At 36.9% G+C, this 14,223-nt stretch overlaps 1 protein-coding gene across 4 annotated transcripts in view; it reads left to right on the plus strand.

Moving 5' to 3' along the window:
• LOC124789829 (uncharacterized protein KIAA0930 homolog) overlaps positions 1 to 14,223 on the plus strand; it is a 102,736-nt gene that overhangs the window by 43,560 nt on the left and 44,953 nt on the right. For all 4 annotated transcript variants that reach the window (XM_047257323.1, XM_047257320.1, XM_047257322.1 and 1 more), the window contains exons 3-6: positions 525 to 704; positions 788 to 889; positions 12,668 to 12,808; positions 13,004 to 13,142. In XM_047257323.1, the coding sequence (XP_047113279.1) occupies positions 525 to 704; positions 788 to 889; positions 12,668 to 12,808; positions 13,004 to 13,142 (562 nt within the window). The remainder of the gene's footprint in view (positions 1 to 524; positions 705 to 787; positions 890 to 12,667; positions 12,809 to 13,003; positions 13,143 to 14,223) is intronic.

Below are 14,223 nucleotides of genomic sequence, written 5' to 3' on the forward strand. Positions count from 1 at the left end.
AGCATCTATCAATCCCACGTTCAGTCAGTTCTTCATGAGCAAGCTGTGTACAAACCATAATGCCTTGCAATTAATAAAAGATCTGGCTAAATAACTTGTGTCAAAGGAAGAAAGCTTCTGGAAAGATCGTGTTCTTGATCAAATTAAATGAAGAGTAGCTAGTGAATGCACTCATGAGCATTATTCAAATATTATTATGAAAATAACAAACCTTTTAAATAGGTGTGTGTGTGTGTGTGTGTGTGTGTGTGTGTGTGTGTGTGTGTGTGTGTGTGTGTGTTATATTCTGGTGAAGGCCTCTTTGGCCAAAAGCTTTCTTTAACAATCTGTTTGTTGTGCCTATCTGTTAATCAGCATCTCTACTTACCAACAAATAGTTTAAAGTTGTTTTCATATTGCTTTAATATTAAACTTTTCCTATTTGACTTTCGCATTAAATTCCAGAGAAATATACTTTGAAGTTCATCCTCATACTGTGGTTGTTATGATGTAGCAATTGCTTGAAATTTGCAATTCACTTTCAGACAGAAGTAGACGTGTTCCGCAAAGACAGTCGGAAACTACCTATCGGTGATCCTGACATTGACTGGGAAGAAACAGTTTATTTAAATCTCATTATACATCAGTTTGACTACACTCTCACACTTGCTATATGCACAAGAACAAGTCCTAATGAACTACAGGTCCTGAAAAGACATTCACAGGTTAGTTTCCATCAGCAGTTTTAAATTTGTTCTCGGCTTAAACTTTGTGATAATGTTGTTTAATATGTACATTTGCCTTTCAGAAAGTTTATGCTTCTCCAAGCCGCAGACGAATGGATATGAAGGGAGAGGTGGAAGAAATGACGTATCCTCATATTTGTTTCATGGTTGACAATTTTGATGAGGTATGATCCATGTCTTTTCGTCAATGTGGCATTTTGAGACTGTTAAATAAAGTTTGTTGTGTATTCTGATGTTTTGTTGTTACCTTGCATAGAAATTTAACAAAGAAATGAAATTTGTTAACCATGGGATAGAAACTAATCTTGATACTCAGAATCTGAGCATTGGAGTTTACTTATAGATACTCAAAGTATTAATGAAATTATTCAGTTGAACTAATATTTGCTAACTAAAAGTAGGAGACACTTGAGAACATGCCCTATAGTCCTGATCTCTCTGCATGCAATTATCACACCTCCAGTCCTTTAAAAAAGGCCTTGGAGGGTCGACAATTCCTGTCAGGTGAGGAAGTGAAGGAGGCAGTTACTGATGTCCTTATGCAGCAGGACATGATTGCTTCATAGCTCATAGAAGTTTTGCCTGATTGCATACCAGTTCTGGACTGTAAGATCTGTGAACAGAAACTTTTTAATCGCCTGTTATACGTGTATTGCAACGCAACTGCTCAGTAACTCCGAGTGCAGAGCAAGCAGGTTTCAATAATCGTGCATATATGGTTAACTGTTACAGCAAGGGCTGTTGGAATGCATTTAATATTTGTCAGTAATTATTAGCATGTATTGTATGCATTTGGATTTTTTTTTTTTTTACAACCTTGATCACAATTAGTAAATTTGAATGATTACTGGGTTTGGCATTTTGAAGTCATCAGACCTATATGAAGAAAGACAAAAATATATAAGTGAGCTTATGCTGACAGTAGCCAACTTTGCTATATGTTTAACTACCCCATTCATTTGGTTTCTTAATTTATAATAACCACTGCACAGGAAACAATCATAAAAGTTCAGTAATTATCAAAATAACAAAAAGGAAGTCATTAGGAAAGCTGAAACTACAAATATTAAAAGCCTGTTAAAAAATTGAGAAAGGGGCATGAAGTTATATTTATCATACTACTGTTGATTATTGAGAGTAATGTTGTGGTGAAGAAACAAGAAGTAGTATTACATTTAAATTTGCAGAGAAAGAAAACACTCTTCAGTGCAAAATTGGTGAAACAATAGATTGTTCAATAATAAGAAATAATTTGCCATTTAAGTTGCCAATACAGAAATGAAAGTGTAATAATTTGAGTGTGATTGGCAAACTGTGAAGGGACAAAAATGAAGGTCAAGAATCCATTGTAAAACGCCGAAATGGAGAGTACTGTTATGACACCAAACAATTATTAAGAGTAATAGCAGAATTTCAGTAAACTGTAAAAGAAATGTCACGGGGGTTTTTATTCCCATAACTACCATTTTAAATTGCTCTTGAGGTAGGTTTGGGGTTGTGGTGTCTCTTGCCAGAGGCAAGACTTAGGGACCCTCAAACCTTACAACCATATTTCTAGCTCTTTCATAACATGGTACAATTTCAAATGTGTCATCCCTTGTCTCTTACTTTAATATACAGGATGATTTTAATTAAAAAGTTAAACTTTCAGACCATAGAAATAACACCACTGGTCATAATGACGTCAAATTGCAACGGAATATTATCGGAGAAGGGGGAAAATGTATGGCTGAAGAAAAATAAATAGTTACAAAATGTAGCAATAGATGGTGCTGTAAGCATCATACTACTGGTCAACTTCAAATGACAAATCATACAACAATGCCTAAGGTATATGTTTGACATTAAACAAACTGTACTACTCAATTTGCATGGGTGTACAGGTGTGATACTGTTAGTTATGTAAGCCCATCCGCTACAACAAGGTCATATCACATCATATGGGAAAAATCAGTTTTTAATTGTCCTGAGGCCAAAAACCGCGTAAAAAGCATCAATCAAAATCAAATCATATTATTAATTTCTGTGTGGCTGGCACAAAACATGTTCAGTGTGCTGTCCACAGTTTTCTGTGACAAGTTGAAATCGAGAAACAGCAAGATTCACAACTAATCGAAGTGTTTCCAGGGTCACGTTCAGAATGTGTTGCACAGTGCATGCCTTGAATGCAGCTAAGTTTGCAATTGGAACACAGAACATGACACCTTTCAGATAGCCCCACAGTCAGAAGTCACATGGATTAAGATCAGGTGATTAGGGCGGCCAGGCTGTAGGGAAATGGCGGCTGATAATTCTAGCATGTCTGAAATGGTGCTTCAGCAGCTGCTTCTGGATTTGCAATGTGTGGAGGTGTGCCATCTTTCATAAAAATGATCCCATCCATGCTGTTGGAGAGCTGAAATGACATGGTTGTGAAAAAGACTATGATAAATGATACTGTAAACCTGCACCACACAGTGAACTTTTCAGGATGAAGTGGTACTGGTTGATTTCCGTGTGGATTTTCTGTCACCTATATTCGACAATTCTGTGTATTGACATATCCTGTCAGATGGAAGTGGAATTTGTCTGTCCACAAAATCTTCCACGGCCAATCATTATGCTTCAATGTGAGCAAGAAATTCTAAAGCAAAGATCTCTCTTGCTGGCAGGTCAACAGGAAGCAGCTCTTGCACATGGGTAATTTTGAATGGATAGCAAAGAAGGATATTTTGTAGGATTTTATGCACCGTGCTCGTGGGTATGTCCAATTTTCGGGAAATTCTCTATGCACTACACATTTGCACACCACCACTCATCTCCTCCTGCATTGCTGTGGCCACTGCTTTCACTGACGTTGAATCAATTAGTTTCCTCCCTCTATAAGGTAGCACACCAAAAGAACCCGTCTTTTTCAATTTCCAAATCATTTTCTCCAGACCCACAACAGTCATCGGACCAACACCTTTTTTCAAATCTTTCATTGTTCAGAACTTCTACAGAACAAAGTGTGCACAGTCATCATTCTTGTAATACAGCTTTACAAGCAGAGGGTGATACTGCATTGAGACAGGCATGGTGAACGTCACTGACGCGGAAGGAGGACAAGCCGTGCACCTGCTGTGTTTATACTAACTTCAATGGGTAGTGTGCATGACAGGGGTTTTCATTTATCTATTCTGACACATACAGCACCATCTATTGATTAATTTTCACCCTATTTTTTTTTCTTCTGCCATACATTTTCTCCCTTCTCCAATAATATTCCGTTGCAATTTGACATCATTCTTACCAGTGGTGTTATTTCTGCAGTGTTTTGAAAGTTTAACTTTAATTATAATCACCCTGTATATCAGACAGTAATGTGCAAATATGAAAATGCAGCAAATAAAACAGGCAGAGGGAATACACATGTCTGAAAAATTTGATTGACAGAAAGAAGAAACCAGTCTATGTTTTGGTGCAATTTAGAAACACACAAGGCAATATTGGCCCTAAGACTTATGTCACAAGATAGACAAACCTTCATTGACAGCATTTGTAGATTTAGAGAAAGCTTTTGACATGTTTACTAGGAAAGAAGCTTTAAAATTCTGAAGGTGGCATGGATAAAATACAGAAAGCAAAAGGTCATGCCTAACCAAACTGAAGTTATAAAGGTTGTAGGACTTGAAAGGAAGCAGTAATTGAAACAGGGTTGTAGCCTATTCAGTAGGTACATTGAGCAAGCAGTCAAGTAAACCAAGAAATAGTTCGGAAAGGAAATTGGAGGAGGTCAGGGAGATGTAACTTTGTGTTTTGTGGATGATATTGTAATTGTCAGAAATGGCAAAATACTTAAAAGAGCTGTTGAACAGAATGGATAGTGCATTGAAAACAGGTTATAAGATGAACATCAACAAAGGTAAGACACAGTTAACGGAATGCAGTTAAATAAAAACAGACAATGCTGATGGGTTTAGATTCGGAAATGAGGCACTATAAGTCGTGAGTTTTGCTGTTTGTGGAGCAAAATAATTGATGGTGACTGAAGTTCAGAGGATACAAAATGCAGGCTGTCAATACTAAAAAAAGTGTTTCGGAAAAAGGGGAATTTTTTAACATCAAATATAAATTAAAATGTTACAAAATCTTTTCTGGAGATACTTGTATGGAGTGTAGCTTTGTATGAAAGTGAAATGTGGATGATAAACAGATTATTGAAGGAATAAGTATAAATTTTTAAATGTCATTCTGCAAAAAAATGCTGAATATCTGGTGGTTAGATCAAATAACTAATGAGAAGGCGCTGGATTGTAAGGGGCAGAAAAGAAAGTTATTGCATAGTGTGACTAAAAGAAGGGATTGGTTGAGACGTCCAGGAATCATCTTTTTGGTAATGCTGGAAAGTGGAAGGGGTAAAAATTGTAAATAGAGACCAATACTCAAATGCAGTAAGCAGGTTCAAATGGATTTAGATACAGTAGTTTTGCAGAGATGAAGATGCTTTCACAAAATAGCCTAGCATAGGGAGCTGCACCAAACCAGTCTTTGGACTGAAAACAACCACCACCACAATGAGAACAACAATAATAATGGGAATGGATGACAACACTTAATATTGATACTGAAGCAGCACTCTTAGCACACTGAGAAAATGGATCACTGAGTACATACCAGAGAATGAGCTTCATGACCAGTTCAGCTGAGGGGGACTTATCGTGTCCATTAACAGCACTCCATCAATACCAGCACCTCCCCCTCCTTTCCATCGAGTTATGCATGTGTATAACTTTTAACAGTGTACCTTTACACAATGTAATTAAAGTCCATGAGCATTATATTACACAGATTCCCTCCTAAACCAAGGAAGCAGTAAATTGGGAGCACTAGTCTTGTGTGTGGTTTCCTGTACAATTGCACTACACTTTCCCAGAACCCTTCCGACAAATCTGAATCCTGCATTTACCTTCCTTATTGCTCATTTTAAATGTATGTCCTAATTCATATGAATTTGTAGCAGTACTTCTAGATATTTAAACAATGTAACAGACACCCCAAGTCCACTACTGAACTTGTACTCATGAGTTATTAGGTTCTTTCTTTTTAGAATGGGCTTTATGTAGCATTTATCCACATTTAAAGAACTGTGCCGTTCATTGCCCTGAGTGTAAATGCTATTAAAGTGTATTTTCATTTCCTCACAAACATTACCCTCATGCAGGCAATAGCATCACTAGCAAATAATCCAAAAGTCTTGCTATTTGATAAATTGTTTATGTACGTGGAGAATGTTGATAGTCTTGCAGTGCATTCTATGGTCTCACCTGATGTTGCTTTCATTTGTGTTGAACAATTGTAGTTGAATATAATATACAGGCTTCTATTCGTAACAGGTTCTTCAAGCCAGTCACATATTTCTGTAAATACTTCGGTTAATCAAACTCAGTTGCCTTGTTGTGGTAGTTTCAAATGTGTGTTAGAAATCAAGAAAGATGAATTACCTGTTCACCTGCATTTACGACAACTAGCAAGTGATTTTCTCTAATCCATTGCTGATTCTTTGAAAAGTCTTCATTTCCTCCAGGAAAATCATAATGTTAAGAGTTCATAACAAGCTGTAGGATGTGACAACAGGTGAAAATCAGCAATACTTGTCTGTAATTTTGTACATCTGTTCTTTTCACTTCTTGTATGATTATTCACTACATGAGAGAGTCTAGGTAACAGCAAACTAGTAAAGGGGCTGATCCTGCAGCATATTCGATGTAGTCTCAATTATTTGTTGGATGTGTTCCAATCTTAATCATCCCCTGCAGTGTCTTCCCTCTAGTGCTCCCTCTAGTACCATGGAAGGTATTCCCACACATCCTATGAGCCTGTCCCATCTACTTGTTAGTTGGTAACTGAAGAAAACTTCACAAGCCAAGATTGTTAAAATAGCATTTTTTTGAATTACTGTTTTCGACACAGCTTTGTTGTTGTCATAGGATCTGATGATAACAGCATTGCTGTGTTGAAACCAGCCAGCCAATAAAATGCTTTTTTAGCGATCTTCGCTTGTAGAGTTCACCTTAGCTACCATACATTGCAGATTGCTCTGTAATTCTTGCCAGTGTTTTCCATATGTTCCTTTCTTTACTGATTCTGCAGAGAATCTCATCATTCCTTATCATCATACCTAATTTCCTTCTCTAGCACCTCATCTCAGATGCTTTGATTCTCTTCTTTTCCAGTTTCCCCACAGTAGGCTGATTCACTATTACACAGTACTGTGCTCCAAATGTACATTCTCAGAAATTCCTTCTTCAAATTGAAAGACTTCTTTTAGGCAGGGATTCCCTCAGTGCTTGTGCTTATCAACTTTTTATTCCATCCTTGCTTCATCTACTGTGTTACTTTGCTTCCATGGTACCAGAATTTCTTAACTTCACCCATTTGATTGTCACCAATTTTGATGTTAAGTTTTGTACTCGAATTCGGGAGGATAACGGTTCAAACCCATCTCCAGCCATTCTGATTTAGGTTTTCTGTGATATCCGTAAATCATTTCAGGCAAATGCCGAGATGATTCCTTTGAAAGGGCACAGCCGATTTCCTTCTCAGTCCTTCCCTAATCTGAGCTTGTGCTCAGTCTCTAATGACCTCGTTGTCGACGGGACGTTAAACACTAATCTCCTCCTGATGTTTATGGCTACTCTCATTTCCACTACTCCTAATTACTTTTGCCTTTCTTCATTTTACTCTCAGTCCATAGTGTCTGTTCATTAGACTGTTCAGTCTATGAACAAGTCCTGCAATTCTTCCTCACTTTCAGTGAAGGCACCAGTATCATCAGTGAATCTTATTCTTGATATACTTTCACAATAAATTTTAATCCCGCTCTTGAACTTTTCTTTTGGTTTTTATCATGGCTTCTTCAATGTATAGACTGAACAGTAGGGACAAAAGACTGCTTCGCTCTCTTGCACACTATTTCATTTGAGCACTTGGTTCTTGGTCTTCCATTTTTATTTTCCCCCTGGGTTTTTGTACAAATTGTATATTGCCCATCTTTCCTTAGAGCTTACTCCAATTTTTCCCAAAATTTTGAACATCTTACACCATTTTACATTGTTAATGCTTTTTCTAGGTTGAAATATCCAGTGAATATCTCTAGATTTTTCTTGAGCCTTGCCGCCATTACGAACGGCAACATCAGAACTACAGTGGAACTTCGATTTTTAAAGTTCTACAATTTTATGTTTTTTGCGATTCTGCACCATAAATTTGTAGTTCCTGTGAAAAACTCATAAGATCAATGCTAAAATTTCCCCGATTTTACATTTCTTCCTAGTCAGGTTTCCCTTGATTCCAAGTTCTTACTTGAAGTCTTCCTTTACTTTGTCCTGGTTTCCAGCTATTGACATTTGATGTGACTGAACGAGTTATAAGTGGCACAAAAGGCAGATGGTTCATACCACAGTTGGCAGTAGAGTTTAGGGAATATTTCAGCCTTTTGTGGAGACGGGAGACATGAGAGAGGAAATGCTGATGTAATCCACGATTGGTGTTGCCAACACAACTTGCAACATTCAGCTTCACCATGCAATTGTGATACAACTACTGCTAGGTTGCAGAGGTAATGGAAAAACAAAACAGTCAATGCAAAGTGTTCCGGACCGAGCCAATATGTGTTTCTAGTGCCACATATAACTCATCTTTTTGCATGTAATTTCGATGTACTGCATGCAACAGTAATATCAATCACCAACCTTTTAAATTCAAACGAAGAATGTGATCAGTCATAATCAAAGAAGTGTTGCCCATTTCTGGCTAGTGAACTCTTGTTGGCTGGCAACTTTTTAAGTCACCTAATAGCCAGTACAGCCACCACACCACACTAACACATGTAAAAGAGCTTATCTACTGTGTGTGTGTGTGTGTGTGTGTGTGTGTGTGTGTGTGTGTGTGTGTGCGCGTGTGCGTGCAGGTAGGAGTGAAAGCATTTTGTGAAGTGCTGAAAATATACTTTTCATGCAGATGATGTGCTATGATAGAAATGCCACACAGAAATAGAATAAGGGTTTTGTGATAGTGCCTATTAAATACTTTCGTGTTCAAATATGACATGATACAGTTGCAACAACTACATACACTACTCACGTATATACTTTGTGCACTGTAGATCATAAAGATTGTCAGCAATGACAGAGGGCATGAAGCTAAAATGTATCTTCTGAACTTCCTTTCAAATGTGCATTTTACACAGTATACAGAAATTCACTGAGCCACTTTTAATAAGCTTGTAACATCAACTGAGGAAGTAAACTCATTTTATCACATCTCTGTTTCTCTCATCAAGCCCAAAATAACACTTTAACAGTGCTGAGCATCTGAAATGCAGCTCATAAGGAAAGCATTAAACAGTAACAGCAATGGTTACAAAGTTTATCAGTAAGCAGATGTCCACATTTACGATTATGGCTTAAACACTTAGCTGCTGTGATGTTTTTGGTTTAATTCGATATGTTCATCAATGTTTGCTTTTTTTCTGTGTGACCACAAATGATGATCTCTTGAAAATGCAGGTTATGAGTGTATAATTTGTGGTCATAGCATGTCAGAAAATAGCTCCATTACCTTTTATCCATATGCCAATTTCAATTTTTTTATAAGTTTTTACTTGCTGTTGCGCATCTGTGATTTTTTAAAAACTGATGAAATTCATTAGCATAAATTACTGTCTAAACATTGTATTGTACATTTAATTTCCTCCACTTAGACAGATTTTATACAAACTATTGGAAAGGATTGGAACTTTTAGTCATATATGCCAATTACATGGGTTTTTGATTGTATTTTGGAGGTTTTTAACATTTTCCTTGATTCTGCATTTTTCTCAGTTTTGCGTTTTTTTAAGTCTGGACTACACAAAAATGTGAAATAGGAGTTTCACTGTACTGATAATCATATAACAGCTACTCAGTTTTCTTTCCAGTTCTTATATTCCATTCTTAAGGGATGCCCGAGGTGTTATGCCGAATCTTGCACTTATCTGCCCTTTTGTCTTCAGTATTGTGGGCAGTAATATTTTTCTGAAAGTCTGATGATATGTCTCCAGTCTCACTGATTTTATACACCAACTTGGAATAGTGATATGGGTGCCTCTTTCCCCAAAGATTTCAGAAATTCCAAAGTAATTTTACTATACCTTTCATCTTTTTTTTTTAATCATCATCATAAGCCTTTCAAAGCTCTCTTAAACTCTTGACTGTAACACTGAATCTCATTTGTCTTCCATCTTGAATTCCATTTCTTCTTTTATCCTGCCATCTGTCAAGTCTTGCATTTATAGAGGCCTCCAGTGTAATCTTCCCATCTATCTGTTTTCTCCTCTGCATCTAACAGTGGAATTACTACTGGACTCTTAATGTTGACACCCTTGCTTTTAATTTCACTCAACATTGATTTGACTTTTTTGTATGCAGAACCAGTTCTCCTGACAACAGTTTCTGTTTTGATTTCTACACATTTTTCCTGCAGCCATTTCACATTTGCTTCCTTGCACTTTCTGTTTATTTCATTCCTAAGTAATTTGTATTGCTGTACTCCTATCATACCCCATATCTTTCTGCTCTTTCTTCTTTTGTTAGTCAGTTGAAGTACTTCTTCTGTTACCTAATGTTTCATCACATTATCCTCCTTGTTTGTCTGTCCACCTTCTGTAACTGCCCTTTTTGACACATTTTTACTAAATCCCTCTCTTGACTGTAATTGATTTGAAACTAACTCCCCAATGAGCTAGAGACTTGACATTTTAAGTATAGCACAGAAATTGATGACAGTGCAATATTAACACTCTTTCCTTTCAGTCTGTTCAGTAGGGGTAGAGGTGAAAATTATTGGTAACACCTAACATAAAGGCTGTTGTCCAGGACCAGAATGTGCTCCAGGTGGTATGTGACTGAATGAGCACAGCTGAGCAGAGAGAGGAGGGAAGAGAAGATGGCCAGAGAAAGGGGATGAATGAAATGTGTGAATATATGTGATATACATGGATACTGTAACTACCAAATTTGTGTGTGCACCACTTCATAGGTTGCGTGTGAAGTTTGTGCTTGATTTGGCCACTAGAGGCTGTGCCCCCCTGTTAGAATTATGGCTATATAGGCTGGAGTGCACACTCTGTCTGTTTGTTGTTTATAGAATGTACTTTGTGTCTTGTGTGTTTATCCTATTTTATATAATAAAGTTATTGTTCTTGGGTTACATCAGCATACTCGGCCAAAGCTGGGTTAAAAAGTTAGTACATATATAAATAATTATTCACATAAAACATATATTGTCAGAATGATTAAAACCTATTGGGAAATTAACACTTACAACACTAAAAAGCAGAAAATAATTATTTAGATATAAATAAATTTTTAATATAACATATTTTCATATTGGATTAAAAGGTATAAAATAATTTGTCCTATCCCCAGCATATTCCTAACCCTCTACAGACAGCCTTGAAAATAAAAGCTTATGAATTTTTAATAGCTATGACAATACTTTTAAGATTTGTAATGAGAAACAGGGGCACATGCAGTAGATAGTAGGAGATGAACTATTCATACAGTCCAATATCTGATTTTGGAATCTGTGCCCAAGCAAGTTGTAATCTAACTGGAATCATCACATGTTGCAGAGCCTTTCCCAAGTGTGCCTACTGCTATTGTGATTTTTGAACAGCGTATTCACTATTACAGAACTTGATTAGTTTTTCTCCCTCATTCCTGCTACCAAGCTCATATTTTTCCATAACTGTCTTCTATTCCTTCCCCTACTACTGCATTCCAGTCATTTTTGAATATCAGATTATTATCTCCCTTTACTTTCTGACTTACTCAATCAGTATCCTCATGCACTTTCTCTATCACTTCTTCTTTTACCTGTGATGTTGGCAGTTCCACCTGGAAAGTTATTGTAGGCATTGGTTTACTGTTGGTTCTGATGAGAAGAACTTTCTGACTGAATTGCTCACAGTAATTTACTCTCTGTACAACCTTCCTATTCATAGCCAATCCAATTCCTGTTACGCCATTTTCTGCTGCTGTTGATATTACTGTGTATTCATCTGACCAGAAATACTTGTCTTCTTTTCTTTACATTTCACCGACCCAAATTGCGTCTTTTCATTCCTTTTTCAGATTTCATTGCTTCCCTACCACAGTTGCAGTCAGTGTTATCCATCTGTTGGTTTTTCTTTTTCTCATGGTTATCTCCTCCTCGGACTAATGGGGAACTAACCTGAAATCTTTTGGCAATAGGCAGATCCTCATGACAATTTTTCGATTACAGGTCAAATGTTCTGAGAACACACATTGCCTCTCTTTAATGCAGTGGAAACCACTACCTTCTGCATCATCATGTCATTGATTAGTGCCGATTCATGTTCCTTTCAGGGGCAGTATCCCACCCAAAAGGCAAGAGGTTCCCTGAAACTCCGTCTGCTCCTTTGCCCTCTTTGACAAGGATGTTGGCAGAACAAGGTTGTCTCCTAATGATGGAAGTCTTCAGCTGCCATTGCTAATGAAATTTATTCAAAATCTTGACAGTGGCTCGGTTAGAATTCAGGGCGTAGGATGCCAGTCAAAGATGCTACCCATAGGCAATGGTTTGTTCATTTGTTAGTCTCTATTGTTTTTTAGTTACAGTTGTTTATTTTGGTATATCATTGTGTGTGTGTGTGTGTGTGTGTGTGTGTGTGTGTGTGTGTGTGTGTGTGTGTGCAGCAGTCAAATATTAATGTGGTAGTTTTTTCAAGAATGAATATATTCTCAAATATGGAATTTAAGATCCTGTCCGAATTCCTACTAGTTGTACATTTTGTGTAATTTGATACAGTATTAAGTTTCAGTGGTATCAAGGTACACAAATAAATTTTACTCATTGTTTTGAGAATTTATTTGCTTCCTCGTTTCACACTTTATTAGTAATTCAGAATGTTGTTACAGGTATTTTGTGACATACTGGTTAGAGATGGCGAGATGGTGTGCGTAGAGCTTGTGGCATCTGACAGAGATGGTGCCATTCAGGGTGTCATTTTTTTGGGTTCTATTAGATATGATGCCCTCAAGAAAGTATATGACGCCAGGGTAAGATTTATCATAATGTTCTGGTCATTTAATTTTTTAACTATAATTGTCCTTGGCCCATGGTGTTTTGGAAATACAATTAAGTAATGAAATTATTTGTATACATGTTCATTTGTAACTGTTAATTAAAATAGTTCAATCTTAGTACTTACAAAAATTATTTTCATTGTGTGGGTTATTGGCATCTGTCTGCAGTCAAGCTTAAGTAGCAAAATGGCACAGAGAATGACTTTTGGATTGTTCTCTGGTGCAACAACACAACGTGTAGAATTTGTACGGATGAAAGGTCCACAAGGAAAAGGCCATGCTGAAATGGCAGTAACTAAACCTAAAGGTGGGTATAATTGTGCTGTTAATTGTTACCTGTGTACTTATTAGTTGGTTTCATGTCATGGCCAGTAAATGTGATATGTGTGTGACACATCTAGAGTTTTAGTGGTCGTGTCTATGTCTTCCACTTCAACTGCTAACAAAATCAGGTTCATGCAGAGAAAGGAACTGCCCACACAAAGAGAACAGGAAAAGTTTGGTAATAGAGATTCAGCAATAGTGAGACTATGAGGACAAAGCTTATGTGAAGCAACTTCATAATGCTAAGATTAGTAGAATTCCCCATGCATCATTCTAGGTGCCAAAATGATCTGGAAGTTATAGGATAGGAGAAGTGTGGTGCAATATTCCCTCTCCTTGGATCCTTAGCTTGAAACTATCTTTTATGGAACTGCTGATTATATTGAAATTTATGATTTTCTTTCTTTTACCTATTTTTCAGTTTGCAAAAACTTGAACTGTTCAATACTTGCAAAAAACGATCAAAGTTAACTGCCATTAACAGGTAAATTGATTCTCTTATGGACTGAGTACACAATCCAATTACAGGTTGAAAGTGTCAGGGTAAAGTTAAGTTTGTTATTTAATTAATTAATTACTATTCTGACACAGTTAATAATGTCACTGATTTTTGTTGTGAATCAGTACCATTTGAAGCTTGTAATTTCCTAAGATGATGATGGTGGTGATCATCATCAACCATGGGGGATTGTGAGGTAGCGCTAGTACTCTATAGTTCGCTTGTTCCATCACATGACCTGCTTCATTGCTGATAATTGTCAGTAATGAAAACTACAGCTATTTCCATTTAGTCATTTTATTAACAGCTATGGAAAATTACAGAAAAAGTAGAGAACTTCAGTATATTTTCATAATCTCACAGCATCCAAGACTGTTCTTTGTGTCTGACCTTTGGACAGCTGATGCCAGATGATGTTGCAACTTTCACATGACAAATCACTCGCTGTACTTTCCTAGCTTTCCCTAACCAAGTTGTTTCCTCTACCGTTCATTAGTATCAAATGATACTTTCAGTATTACATCATATGGTTTGTCTATCTGTCCAGTCTCCAATCAGGAACCAG

This window comes from Schistocerca piceifrons, chromosome 3 (assembly GCF_021461385.2).
Source record: "Schistocerca piceifrons isolate TAMUIC-IGC-003096 chromosome 3, iqSchPice1.1, whole genome shotgun sequence".
Lineage (NCBI taxonomy): Eukaryota > Metazoa > Arthropoda > Insecta > Orthoptera > Acrididae > Schistocerca > Schistocerca piceifrons.